The following is a 14,081-nucleotide window of genomic DNA, read 5'->3' as shown; positions in this document are numbered from 1 at the left end:
ACTCGAAAGCCCACGAAGATACGTGGAGAAAAACTGAAATTGGATTTAAAGAACGATGGAACTTTCCTAATTGCATAGGAAGTATTGATGGCCAACATGTGAAAATCAAATGCGCTAATAAAAGTGGTACAAGGTTTTTTTGTTACAAAAATTATTTTTCAATTGTATAACTGGTCATAGTTGATCCTTTCTATAATTTTATAATTATTGATATTGGTAGTTATGGACGACACAGCGATAGTGCAAATTCGAGAATTCTTCGTTCTATCGTGAATTTGTTGATAGTAAAACAATTTTGCCTCCAAAACCCTTACCTGGGACTGATACCCCTGTCCCACATGTGTTTGTGGTGACGAAGAGTAGTATAAATATGGGGCGTCTGGCTCCATTTTTCAGCGGAGATGAAAAAAGTTTGAGGGGGGTATTGTCTCCTTGCAGTGTAAGAAATTCCCGCTGTAAAATGGAGTCAGACGCCCCATGGTTTTTCTGAAAAAAAAAACCTAGGTAAGTAATTCTCCCTTCCACACGTTATTTGATTTGATTTCACATGTATTTCAATTTTTTTAATATAATCAGTTTAGTATATAACTATACATGCACAAGTAATATACTTAGTTTATAAATATGCGTTGAAACGATCATATCTGTGTAAATAGCATCTGTGTTTCACGTTTATTTAAGTTATTACATTTATTTCTATTCGTGTTTAATTTAAAACATTTAGTTTGTTACTAACGGTTGAACAATTAAGTCGTGTTATATTTTTTTTATTATTTCTCTGATAAATTAGCTTATTGATTTGTTTGTTTTAAGTATTTATCTTGATATACATCTTAATTAAGTCTTGTTATATTTTTTTATTATTTCTCTGGTAAATTAGCTTATTGATTTGTTTTTTTTAAGTATTTATCTTGATATACATCTTAATTAAGTATTGTTATATTTTTTTTATTATTTCTCTGGTAAATTAGCTTATTGATTTGTTTTTTTAAAGTATTTATCTTAAGCTTTATTGTAACCATGAATTTACAGAAATTTTCCAACGATTTTCCATCTTTAGTTTATTTAGTACGAAATAATTCATATCCAGTACATTCAGATTATACCACATTTATGTCAAGATTAAAAACATATAACTCATATTCATCTACTTCATGTCAAAATAAATATTCGTTAGCTGAATCTGGTTTAAAATATAGGTACCGGTTGTAGGTATCGGGATGAGGTAACTAAAATAGTGATGTTCTTAACGGCGGAAACACTCTTTATTAGTAATAAGTTAACAAATAACGACGCGAGTGTCGGCGACGACGGTTCGGCAAAAGCTAAAGCTCGTCGCCGCCGCCGACCGGGCTGTCGGCCGTGCCTTGAGGCGGCGGCCAGACCGGTTGTCCAGTCGCGTTATCGCGGACGAGAAAAGGCAGCCGCGGTCGTTGCGATAACGATCGCGACATACTCCCCCCCAAGTCCGCGAAACGCGACTAGCGCCCCTGACCCTATTCGCCCAAGGGGCCGGTGTCCGCCTCGTGCGTCACCTCCATCTCCTCGATCCACCGCTCCACGACTGCCAACTGCGCCTCGGGTGTGGCTGGTGGTTGGGAGGGCTGGATCGGAGGTGTGGGTGTAGGAGCTGGTGCTGGTGGTGCCGCTCCGGGCGTTGGCTCAGGAGCTGGTGGCTGTCCGGTTGGCTGCTGAGCTGGCGGCGGAACTGGTGGCTGCACGGCTGGCGGCGGAGCTGGTGGCTGCACGGCTGGCTGCAGAGGCTGGAACCGCCCCCGTCTGTCCCGCACATCGTGACGCTGGTACGCCGGCGCCTCTCGGTGGGGGGGTGCCCTCCCCGGAGGTCCTGCCCGCGTCCTGGCAGTAGGCTGCGGGGTGTTAGCCCGCGTGGACCGACGTCCCTCGGCGAACCCCCTCTCGAAAAGAGCCCACGCCGTCGGGCTGGCCCGGATCCGGCCGAATGAGGCGATGGCCGCGCGTTCAGCCGACCAACCGCTCACCATATCCTCCGGTCCATCCCCGGAGAGCCTCCTGGCTTCCCGCAACAACTGCGCGGCCATCGCTCGGAGCTTCTCCACATGTGTGGCGATCATGCCACGGGTTGGCCGGTTGTTGCGGGTCGGTGGTGGGTTACCTCGTTCTGCCATCTAAAACAAGGTATGATTAGTTAGTGTACTCTGACGTTCCTACAGCTCGCTTCATCGCTGAGATATGTAACTTGGTAGGGTGTTTACCCTCCGTCAAGAACACTCCGGTTCCTAGTGGCTTACCCAACATAACCGGACCTAACCATTTCGGGGCGAACCCCGCGTGAAACCGCTTCTCCGCACTTGACTGCGGATGCGCTTTGTAGTATACCCAATCCTCTACTGCCAGATTGCCTTTTCCCGGGGATTCTGGGGGCATATGGGTATTAGGAGCCTTGGGGCCGGAAACCACCGGGTAACCCCCCTCTACCGCCGGAGCATCATCCTGTTCCGCCGGAGAATCTTCGGTTCTTACCGGAGGGTTCTGATGTGCTCCGGACAACTCCGGACCATTGTTGCCGTCGTCCGGTGACTTTTCAGCCAACTCAAGCTGCCAGTCTCCGGGGGCCTTGATCTCCCGACCAAGCATCATTTTGGCCGGCGATTGTCCGGTGTTTCGGTTTTCTCTGTTTCTTACGGAGAACAACACGTGTGGCAGGTAGACATCCCACAGATGATGAGGCTTATCAACAAGTAAGGTTCGTAACCCTTTCTTCAACTCTTGATTCTGCCTTTCTACCGGGTTGGCACGTGGGTGGTAGATTGGAGTCGTCCAACCTTCCACTCCCCACTTCTTGAGTGCCTCTCCCATTGCCTTGGACACGAACTGCGGGACATTATCTGACAATAATGCCCTCGGGTATCCGAACCGTGGGAGCAACTCCCGTTCGAATGTATCCACAATCGCTTTGGTCGTCGCCTTTCCTAAAGGGTAGGCCTCTACCCAGCGACTGTAGCAGTCTGTTACTACCAAAATCGTCGTCTTACCCCGCTGCGTCCGCGGGTACGGACCCATAAGATCGATGCTCAGTACTTCCCAAGGTTGACGTGGGATCCTGGTGCACATCCGATCTTCAGGTTTACGATTCAGTGGTTTTACCCGTGCACAGATGTCGCATGCCCGCACGTAGTTACGCACTGCTTCACGCATACCGGCCCAAAAGAAACGACTCTTTATGCTGCGGTACGTTTCTTTCCACCCTGGGTGATTCGCTGTATCGTGGTCGTGAAACCTTTGCAGCAGAATTTGGGCCTTGTCAGCTGGGACGACCACCCCCTCTTCTCCATTCGCAATGGATCGAGGGTGGCGGTGCAACACCTTGTCCCGCATGACGTACAACTTCGGCAGACGCCCGAACCTTGCACCGTCTCCGGAGAGTTTGGCAACTATCTCCCGTATGTTCGGGTCGTTCTGTTGCCACTCTCGGACATCTTGCAATGTGACGGCTGGATCGCACCACACTGGGTGACACCCACTCTGGGTCCTCCGGCCACGCCGGACAGATCACCGAAGACTCCGAACATTTCTCCGGACGCTCCCGGCCGAATCACAGGGGGGTCGTGGATATTATTCTCCAACGATTCTTCGTCCACTGTATTCGGTCCCGCCGGACAACGGGATGCGAAATTTTAAATCGTGTCACGGTGGCTCCTAGATATGCCGACCATATCGATATGATAGTAGCAGCGTGATAACGTTCATCTTGATAGTAAATAGCATTGATAAGTAATTGATAATTAAAAATTAAAATTTAATAATTTAAAGTTCAATGAAATATAGTACATACTACATAAACTGTTGTATTTTAAATGTGTTTCACAGTTAATAAATAATTAAATAATAATTCAAAAAAATTAAATATAATTGGGTAAGTAGTCACATTAATAAAAATTATTAAGTGTAGGTACACTCAGTCATTAATAAAAAAAAATAAATTACTTAGCACTATGATTTGACCCTAATGGTTTATTTTTATCTACACAATATGATATTTGATGAGGCATTTTTGGGACTTTAGGCGCTAACTCACATGGATCAAATGGTTTTCTTTTTAATTTAAGAGACTGATTTGATGGTTTATTGGTATAGGCATGTTCAGATACCCTTTTCCATTTTGGTACTCGTCCAGCTGCCAAATTGCGTCTGCCACCAATTTCTGTTGTACGCCTAGCTCGAGCTGTTGGCTGAGTCCCAATGTGCTTGTTTCCAACGAGTTTAATATTTTTAGTGTTTGGATTAAGACCGCTATATTTTCCAAATGTCATCATTGCAGATAATAATGCTGAGTGAGTATTAACATTTTTTTCATATGAATTTACCATGGATTTAATTCCAGGCAAAAAATATTGTTTCTCTGACATAAATGCCGTTTTCATTTTTTCAATAGTCTCATTAAATTTTTCTACATAATTATCAAATTCGCAACTCTCATTTATATCTTCTATATTTTGTTGTGTATCATCGTTATTTAAATATGTAATTGGGTTTTGCATTTGTGATTTTGAACTACATTGTAATTTACTAATGTCTTGTATGTTCTCAGTACTAGCTGGGCCATACCATCCTGTTTGTATATCAGAACTCCCAGTCGCTATAACATGAAGCTTTTTCCTTGTTTCTTCAGTAGTTGGTAAGCACAAACTAAGATTAATATTCAAACTTTTTGCAACAAAAATTTGATGTTTGCATGGTTTTCCAGTACTACCTTGGACACAAGAACACATTCCAGAGTCAATATCAACAGTGTATTTAGTACCTTTTTCTTTATTATCAACTACAAAAAGTGAGTTGTTTATATCTATTTGTTGGTACTCTAATGACTTCATTTGTTTAGATGAAATAAAAAATCTTTTTTTTAAATATCGAGGAGGCCGATTTGCAGCAACATCTAGGATTTTCATCTCATAAAATACATCCATGTCATTAATGATGAAGAAAAATAGTTGGACTGGTGAATAAGCTTTTGTTCTTTCAAGGATGACGTCTTTCATAATTTTAACTCCAGCTTCGCTTATATTGTTTGTGTTTTGGCCTCTTATTACAAAATTGTCTCTTAAACAAATAGCCCATTCAGTTTTTCTCTTAAAGAGTCCTTCTACATATGATTTGAATCGTGGATATTCATTAGTCAAAGAATCAGTCAATATTTTATTGTATGAGTTATTTAAATCATCTGGATTTTTTGAATATACCATATCTTTTATTCCACAAAAAAGCATCGGACGGTGTTTTAAGGGAACTCCATGACTAGAGTCCCAAAGGTATCTCCAAGCCGCTTGAAGCACATGAAAAATACATAATAGCAGTGTTGTTTGTGGAAAACATTCTTGCAATGCATTTCTTTCTGCTGTAGAGTCATCGGTCATAAATACTAGAGGACCATTTATGCATCTATTTCCCAGTGCGTTGAGTGGTAATAACTTTTTCCACATTTCCAAACCTACTTTAATGACAGAAGTGGCCTCACTTGTTAAAATAATAGTACCAACAATCATACCACCAGCACAACTATTCGTATATATTAAAAATACTTTACACCCGAACCGATCAACATTCCCAGTTGAATCAATGAACAAAATTTCTCCACTTTCTTCAAACCCTGCACTTATGCGTTTCATTAACGGACTAACTATAGAGATTACAAAATTCCCATCTTCAAGTACTTCAATCAATGCACATTTGGACTCACAATCTTTGTTGTATTCGTCAACAGCGTTTTTAAGTGAGATCATCATATTATTTCCATGGGATGCTCCAAAGTGTTTTTTAAACATTTTGTAATAAATATAATAAATCCATTCTGGATCTGGAAGTTCTCCTCTGTCACCAACACACTTATAATAATCATTACCTAATTCATTGCGTAATTGTTTTTTTAGAATAAGTAATGCTTTTGAAGGAGTTTTTCCTTCTTCAAAAAGCTTCAAGATCTGGTTTTTAACTTCGTCAGATGGAATTCTATATTTTAAAACACTAGCACATAAAATGTCATGATTGTGGATGTGTCTAATTACAACAACTGCTTTTGAATATTTGATCCTGAAATAAAGTATATTTTTAATTTATATAATTATTTATTTATTTATTTATACCTACTCACATTTCATCAAATTCATGAACTATTTGAATAATTATAGAAGCTTTACATGCAAAATGTTTGGCACTATGAGCTGAATTTTTTTTTGGCCTAGTGTTATGATGACAACGATATCGCCTCTAAAAATATTTATTTCATAACTTTATATTATGTATATTATAATATTTATGGTAATACACAATTTTTTAATAATAATTAGTAATTACTTTAAAAATAACTGAGTCTGGTTTTTTGCAGTTAGTACTTAAATATGTAGTTTTGCATTCTCTCCTCATAGCTAGCATCCATTTTGTTACATCAGTTACATCAAAGCTTAGAATTTCAAACTTTGAAATAAATTGTCCATTTGATAAGTTTTTTTTACAAAGTATGTTATACTTATAATTTTCAGGGATTTGATTCTGAAAAGGATTGAGTTAACAACTAGCAAACCAAAGTGCATATTACAATTAGTACCAATAATTCAATGTTGTCACTTGAATGCTGAATCTCCGTTTTTTCTTCATTGTAGTTTAAAGGCTCCAATCTTGAAGTTGGCTACAATTATTTAATTTTGGGTACAATTGATTCTTTAAAACTAATTTAATTGGGTTAACTTACCCTTAATATAAGCGATGAGTCCGAAACTTGTTTAGGTGTAAACCCATGAACTGATTTCAAATGCCGATTGAGATTTTTTTTCAAAACTTTTTTACAACATTCTTGTTGTTTGAAGTTTTGAAGATTAGTTGGTGTAGCAATTTTTTCCTTCTGTAAACCGTGTTTCACTCTTTGGTGTCTCAATAGTGTATAGCTATATTTAAAGCTCAGATTACACTCATCACAAACAAAAGACTATAATATTGAATTTGTATTAGAATTAGATAAATTAATGAACACAAGTGTTTTATTATATAAAAAAAGTTTATTTATTAAGCACAAAAAATATACACACATAATAATATATTTATTTAGTTATTTTTTTTGTACAAACATAAGTTATATTCATATTCAATAACACAAAAATATTTAATATTGTAATTCAATTCAAATTAATTTATGACTATAAACATTTAATAAAATCACATACAAAAATATGCATACATAATAATATAGGTATTTATTTAGTTATTTTTTTGTACAAACATAAGTTATATTCATATTCAATAACACAAAAATATTTAATATTGTAATTCAATTCAAATTAATTTATGACTATAAACCTTTAATAAAATCACATACAAAAATATACATACATAATAATATATTTATTTAGTTATTTTTTTGTACAAACATAAGTTATATTCATATTCAATAACACAAAAATATTTAATATTGTAATTCAATTCAAATTAATTTATGACTATAAACCTTTAATAAAATCACATACAAAAATATACATACATAAAAATATTTATTAGTTATTTTTTTGTACAAACATAGTTATATTCATATTCAATAACACAAAAATATTTAATATTGTAATTCAATTCAAATTAATTTATGACTATAAACTTTAATAAAATCACATACAAAAATATACATATATTTAGTTATTTTATACCTCTGGCTTTGAATTTTCCATTATTATTAAAAATTATTTAAAAACTATTAATTAAAAGAGGACAAATTTTAATTTTTAATTATATTATATCAATGCTATTTACTATCAAGATGAACGTTATCACGCTGCTACTATCATATCGATGTGGTCGGCATATCTAGGAGCCGCCGTGACACGATTTAAAATTTCGCCAACGGGATAGCGCGTCGGCTGCTTCATTTTCTACTCCGGGCACGTGCCGGATTTCGAAATCGAAAGCCCCGAGTTGTAACGCCCATCGCGTTAGTTTGCTGTTGGTACAGCGAGCTTGCTGTAACCATCGGAGTGCCGCGTTATCTGTAAATAACATAAACTTACCAGACTCAAGATACGGCCTGAACCTGTCAACTGCCCGAACTATGGCTAGACATTCGCGTTCGACTGCCGAGTATCTTCCCTGAGCTGGGTTAAGTTTTTTGCTGGCATAGGATATGATTTTCCTGTCGCCACTCTCCCCCCGCTGGAAGAGCACGGCACCAACTCCGACTTCGCTTGCGTCGGTCTGTAGATTGAATGGCTTACCCGGAAGAGGAGGGCAGAGCCGTGGTGCGGACACCAAAGACTCCTTCAACTTCCGGAACGCCTCTTGCTCAATTTCTGACCAACGCCATCTGATCTCGGCATAGTGTGGCACGAACTGGCTTTACCAACCACAAACGCCTAACACGCGCAACACGTCTTTTGTCTTTTTTGGAACCGGTAACTCCTGAATCGCCGTCAATTTCTCCGGTTCCCGGTCTATTCCTTCACCGTCCACGACGTGACCTAAGAATTTGATCTGTGCCACCCCGAATGTACATTTTTTGGGTTGACACGTTAGACCGTAAGACTGGAGTCGCTCCAAGACTCTCTGCAAGTGGTTTAGATGTTGATCGGGACTCTCAGAGTATACCACAATATCATCCAAATAAACCAACACAAATTTACCAACTAACCCACGGAAGACTTCGCTTACCAAGCGACAGAAAGTGGCGGGGGCGTTTTTAAGTCCAAAAGGCATTACCCTAAACTGGAATAATCCCCTTTGGGTCCTAAACGCTGTCAGTGGACGTGTCTCTGCGGAGAGACCCACTTGCCAATATCCTGATTTCAGATCCATGGTGCTGTAAATTTTCGCTCCGCCCATTCCTCGGACCATGTCATGGAGGTCCGGCATTGGGTGAGCATCCGACTCCGTCTGCATGTTCAGACGGCGATAGTCAACGCAAAATCTGCGTGAACCATCCTTTTTCTTCACGAGTACTACCGGTGCAGCCCATGGAGATATGCTAGGTTCAACAAACCCCTGTTCCTCCATGTCTCGCACCATCTCGGCAATTACCTCGTTTTTCTCTCGGGAGTACCCGTAAGCATTTAGAGCCACCGGATTTGGATCCTTGAGACGGATCTGGTGCTCTATCACCCGAGTTCTGCCTACCTCTCCGGAGAACACCTCCGGATATTGGCATAAGACTTCTTTGACCCGCGTACCGTACTCTCCTTCCGATAAAACTGCGGTCGTTAAGTCCACTCCTACGGTGACCGGAGTTACTGGATTTCTCCAACTCACGGAAACCCGTCTTTCTTTCCCCAAATGGATTATGCAACCACTATAGTCCCAAGCGACTTGTTGCTCCACGAGGAAATCGTGGCCCAGGAAGACATCTCCAATGAGATCGTCTAACACTGCTGCCTTGAAGCTTACCTCCATATCCACTATCCGGGCCCGAAATTCGGAAAACTCCGTAATTTCTCGGGTCCGACCGTCCGCCATCCGGACAATCTCCGGTTCTTCGGTAAAACTTCAGCCAAACTTCTTTGCCACCCACGGTTTGACATAAGTCCTCGCCGCCTGGGAGTCCAATAGCGCTACTACTACCCCGAGTGCAAATTCAAGTTCTATGGCCAGTACCGGAACATCCGATACCCTAGTTTTCCCCGTTGACACCGTTGCAATGGCTGGAGACTCAAACGCTTCAGTCCGCAGATCCGAGAAACGTTGCCGCAACTCAAAAACTTTGAGTCCGTATCTGAGTCTCTCCTTTTGCACGTCTTCCGTGGATAAGGAACTATTTCCTCGGGAAAATCTTCGGATGTGACCGGACAAATTAACAACTGCTGTGTTAACTTATCTTGTTCCGCATCACTTGAAATGCTGTTCGCGACATTTTTATCGGAAGGATAACTCACCTCGGTGATATCTTCACATTTGTCCGAAACATTTTCAATCCTGCTCGATTTTCCATACCTTTTGTCCGGGTGGTTCGACCACCTCTCCGTCGATTTGCTATTTGCCCGACTCATTGTCACGAACTGTGGTTCCTTTTCCGGAACATCGCTTTCAATGAGTTTCCTCGGGAGGCTACGGCGCTTTCTCCGGTGTTTCCCCGGAGGCTCGACGGTTTTCACCGGACAACTTCTCACTCCGAACGTCCACTTCGGGTAACCGAAGTTTTCCTCCGGAGGATTTCCGTTCTTACCGGTTTTCTCCGGTCCAGAACTCTTTTGGTCCGATTTATTCGGATCCTTTCCCGAGTCTCCGGTCCGTAAAGCTCCGAAGTTCCATTTCTCGGGGTCAGTTCTTGTAATTTGTGGTTTCTGTACCGAAACGTTACTTACTGACCGAGTAGAACTTCGTTGCTTACCACTCTTCGGACGACTCGTGACTTTTCCGCCGGTTACTTCCTGGCCGGTCGGGACCCGGCGGTCCCGCCGGTCGTTCTGGCGTTTCCCGACTCCGACTTTCTTTTCGGACATGCAGCTTGCCAGTGGTCATGACTACCACATACTCTGCATCCTGCACCCGAAGATAGTCGTTCCCTCGGATTAGGCACCTGGGATTTGCTAGCATCCTCAGCTTTTCTCCTATCAACCATTTTAATTTTGGTGGTCCGCTGGTGCTCTCTCCCGCCTTATCCGGTACTACGGCCTTACTACCATCCAAAATATGTGCAAGCGCACGTAGTTCACTGAACGATTTCAGCCGTTCAATGCGTGCATGAATTCTAAATTCATCACGCATGAGCCCAATCACCGTCATCACCACCGCTTCTTCAGTCAGACCAAGATTTAACCTCCGATACAACTGGTACTTGTGAAGGACATACCCTCCCAGTGTTTCGGCCTTGGTCTGGGCGGTACTTAACAGTTCCGATTGTAGGCTCGACTGTAATTCGTCCCCGTTGAATTTTTCAAAAGCTCAAACTTGAACTCTTGCCATGGCAAGTCCAACGCCCTCATGGTTCCCCACCATGTACCTGCCTGTGCCTTTAGCTGAGGGGCCAACACGGTCACCCATCGAGCCATGTGGATACCAGTTTCTTCAAGTATTGCTTCGGCCTGGAGCAAAAACCGCACCGGGTCTTCCTCCCTCTTGCCAGCAAACTCTGGTATCGACGCACGGGCCATATTCAACTCATTTTGAGGAATGAGCAGGCTGTCCGCGAAGTGAACACGTTTTCCACCGGAGAGATTACTCCGTAACGCTTCCCCATCACTTCTACCGGACACTTCGCCGGACACTCCGGACAGATCACCGAAGACACCGGACATTTCACCGGACACTCCGGACCGGTTACCGGAAACTCCGGATACTTCCCGATTTCTCGGGTTTTCCACGGCCAATCTGCTCCGTATGCTCGCCCAACGGCTTTCAAAACTCACACCTTGAGTTTTGACCGGAAGATTTTGACTTTTGCTCGGGCAATTTTGATTTTCACCGGACAAAATGCTGGTAGAGGGTTTGGGGAAAACCCCACGGCATGCGCCACTTGCTTGCGCCACCCGTTCGGTCGACCTAAGCTTTTCTTCGGCTAACTCCCGCTCCAAGCGTTCCACGCTCTCGCTGAGAGTAGCAATTGTTAACTGCTGCTTGTCGACCGTTGTTTCCAACCCCTCCAGTCTATCTAACATCTGTTCCATAAAGTGGTTTATCAAATCTCCGTCAGATTTGCCCTCTTCACCACTGTTCTGGACCTCCGATGTATTATCTTCCAGTACCTGGGCTGACGTCCTGTCAGTTACCCCAAATCGTACTGATCTTGGATCCATGTTTTCCTTAGACCTAATATACTCCTCTAGTGCTAGGAGTTTATCGGCCTTGGACCCCCCGGTCTCAATACCACGTATCGACAATTCCCGGTTAATTTCTACAATATTTAACTCACTAATGCATTTCGTAACCATTGTGGAGATTAAATTTAATTGCAATTATCTATCTAATTAAATTACGATGGATACGAAATTACGTAACTCGGGCTATCGCTGGTAGAGATATGTACTTTCCAATCTATAAATAGCCAAAACCAAGTTTAGCTCAGTAGGAATTACGCTAAATTATGCAAATTTTGCCAAAATTTACCACCTTAGATTGGATAAGCCCTTAATATTTTATTCAAAATAAAAAATATAAATAATTTGAATAAAACTATTTAGGAACCGGTATGATCAGGACACCTATTGTAGGTTCTTTTAACCCGATATGTGCTAATTTACTTTAATTTACATAAAATTATTTTTATTAAAATTAGCACTTACCTTACTCCTATTCCGACTGCGCCAATGTAGGTATCGGGATGAGGTAACTAAAATAGTGACGTTCGTAACGGCGGAAACACTCTTTATTAGTAATAAGTTAACAAATAACGACGCGAGTGTCGGCGACGACGGTTCGGCAAAAGCTAAAGCTCGTCGCCGCCGCCGACCGGGCCGTCGGCCGTGCCTTGAGGCGGCGGCCAGACCGGTTGTCCAGTCGCGTTATCGCGGACGAGAAAAGGCAGCCGCGGTCGTTGCGATAACGACCGCGACACGGTGTAGGTGATATAGTTGAATGTTTTTTCTGTGGACTTGTCTTACAAAAATGGTCAAACGATGATATACCATGGGTCGAACACGCAAAATGGAATCCTAAATGTATATTTGTATTACTATGTAAAGGAAATGAATTTATAGAAAATGTAAAAAACGAATATGTAAAAGCTAGCCATGTTTGTGATTGTAAGTCTAGATCAAATGATATTACTTGTTAGATTACTTTGATGTTTCTTATTACTTTTATAATTTATTTGTATTTCAAAATAAATATTGAATTAATCAACTTAAATGTGTTAATATTTGATTTTATACCTCGTGAACTTGTTGTCAAGTAAGATAACGCGTCTAATTATAATTAAATATATTAGATTTAAAAAAATTGCAGTTTCGGGTTCGACAGATCAGGTAAGTAATTCTCCCTTCCACACGTTATTTGATTTGATTTCACGTTCACTTCAATTTTTTTAATGTGATCAGTTAGTATATAACCATACATGTACAAGTAATACACTTAGTTTATAAATATGTGTTGTAACGATCATATATGTGTAAATAACATCTGTGTTTTGCGTTTATTTCAGTTATTACATTTATTTCTATTCGTTTTTAAAAATTATCATCAGAAATCGTCTATATCAAAAAGATCACGTCGTCATACAATATGAATCCATCAATTGTTGTCGCAAAATCAATATTCAGTATTAGACCTTTTAACAAGAAAAGTGTAACGGTTGGATTTTTGGTTAATAAAACGATTTCTGTTATTGTAATACTAGAATGTAATGTTACTAAAAAAATTGTTAACCTTCGATTTACTTCAGTGGTGTACACTAATGTGTGATAGCAATTATAGTTCAATAAAATAATCTACATACTAATTGTAAACGTGTGAAAATAACTGATAACAATATTATTCAGTCAATTTAAATCAGTTAACTATTAAATTGCATGTTAATGATCATTTTATTACCTTATCATATACTGATTTACATCGTTTAAAACAATTACAACAATGTATCGATTCACATATTGTACAATAGCAGAAAAAGTTGGTTTCATATCAGTCAACTTTTGATACCGTACATTCATTAATTAGAGCAGACATAAATATTCTACCATCATCTTGTCAGCGAAATGATTTTACTAATCAATTTATTCAAAATTTTGACTTTAGCATGTGTTGTATATGTTATGTACGCATTAGCCATTAGTATATAGTATAAGTCTTTTGTATTAAATATAAGAGTATATTATTGTAGTCTGTCGATAACCGGATAACGCTTAATGTGTAGGCGGCTCTGAGAAAATTGTAGCTACGCGACATCCGCGAGCGAGCCGCAGAGTCAGTCGATCCAGCACTCTTAAAACTGTACGTCGTCTCGACGACCATTAACTTATTGTACATTGAACTAAATGCTTCGACTCATTTTAAAATTATATTAGTATAAAAAATTCTTATAACTGTTTGTTGTACTTTCTCTAAAAAATCTGAACCTCACACTACCGAAAAACAACGTTCGAACGGAACAACCCGGACGAGCACAACAACTGGTGGCAGCGGTGTCGCGGTCTTAATTTTTTTGG

General features: G+C 40.5%; 2 protein-coding genes across 11 annotated transcripts; both read left to right on the top strand.

The window, feature by feature from the left end:
- The first annotated feature begins 1,006 nt into the window (after positions 1 to 1,006).
- LOC126554014 (death-associated inhibitor of apoptosis 2-like) lies at positions 1,007 to 13,196 on the top strand. The gene is made up of 3 exons (XM_050209131.1): positions 1,007 to 1,199; positions 12,493 to 12,680; positions 13,079 to 13,196. Exons 1-3 carry the CDS (start codon positions 1,021 to 1,023, stop codon positions 13,105 to 13,107), a joined length of 396 nt encoding a protein of 131 aa, XP_050065088.1. The 5' UTR covers positions 1,007 to 1,020; the 3' UTR covers positions 13,108 to 13,196.
- On the top strand, positions 3,694 to 7,073 carry LOC126554013 (uncharacterized). 10 transcript variants are annotated; one of them, XR_007606597.1, is made up of 6 exons: positions 3,712 to 3,895; positions 4,117 to 4,313; positions 4,571 to 4,657; positions 4,727 to 4,810; positions 4,862 to 4,978; positions 5,907 to 6,097. XR_007606597.1 is itself a non-coding variant. In XM_050209130.1 (5 exons), the coding sequence occupies exons 2-5, from the start codon at positions 4,222 to 4,224 to the stop codon at positions 6,019 to 6,021; spliced, it is 378 nt and encodes a 125-aa protein (XP_050065087.1). In that variant the 5' UTR covers positions 3,716 to 3,895; positions 4,117 to 4,221; the 3' UTR covers positions 6,022 to 6,097. The 10 variants fall into 10 exon arrangements, 1 of the variants encoding a protein (XP_050065087.1); XR_007606598.1 differs by having other exon boundaries at positions 3,716 to 3,895; positions 4,895 to 4,978; XM_050209130.1 differs by lacking the exon at positions 4,862 to 4,978 and having other exon boundaries at positions 3,716 to 3,895.
- Positions 13,197 to 14,081: the final 885 nt, after the last annotated feature.

This window comes from Aphis gossypii, unplaced genomic scaffold (genome assembly GCF_020184175.1).
Source record: "Aphis gossypii isolate Hap1 unplaced genomic scaffold, ASM2018417v2 Contig00401, whole genome shotgun sequence".
NCBI classification, from domain to species: Eukaryota; Metazoa; Arthropoda; class Insecta; order Hemiptera; family Aphididae; genus Aphis; species Aphis gossypii.
This window is presented reverse-complemented; position numbering and strand designations above follow the sequence as displayed.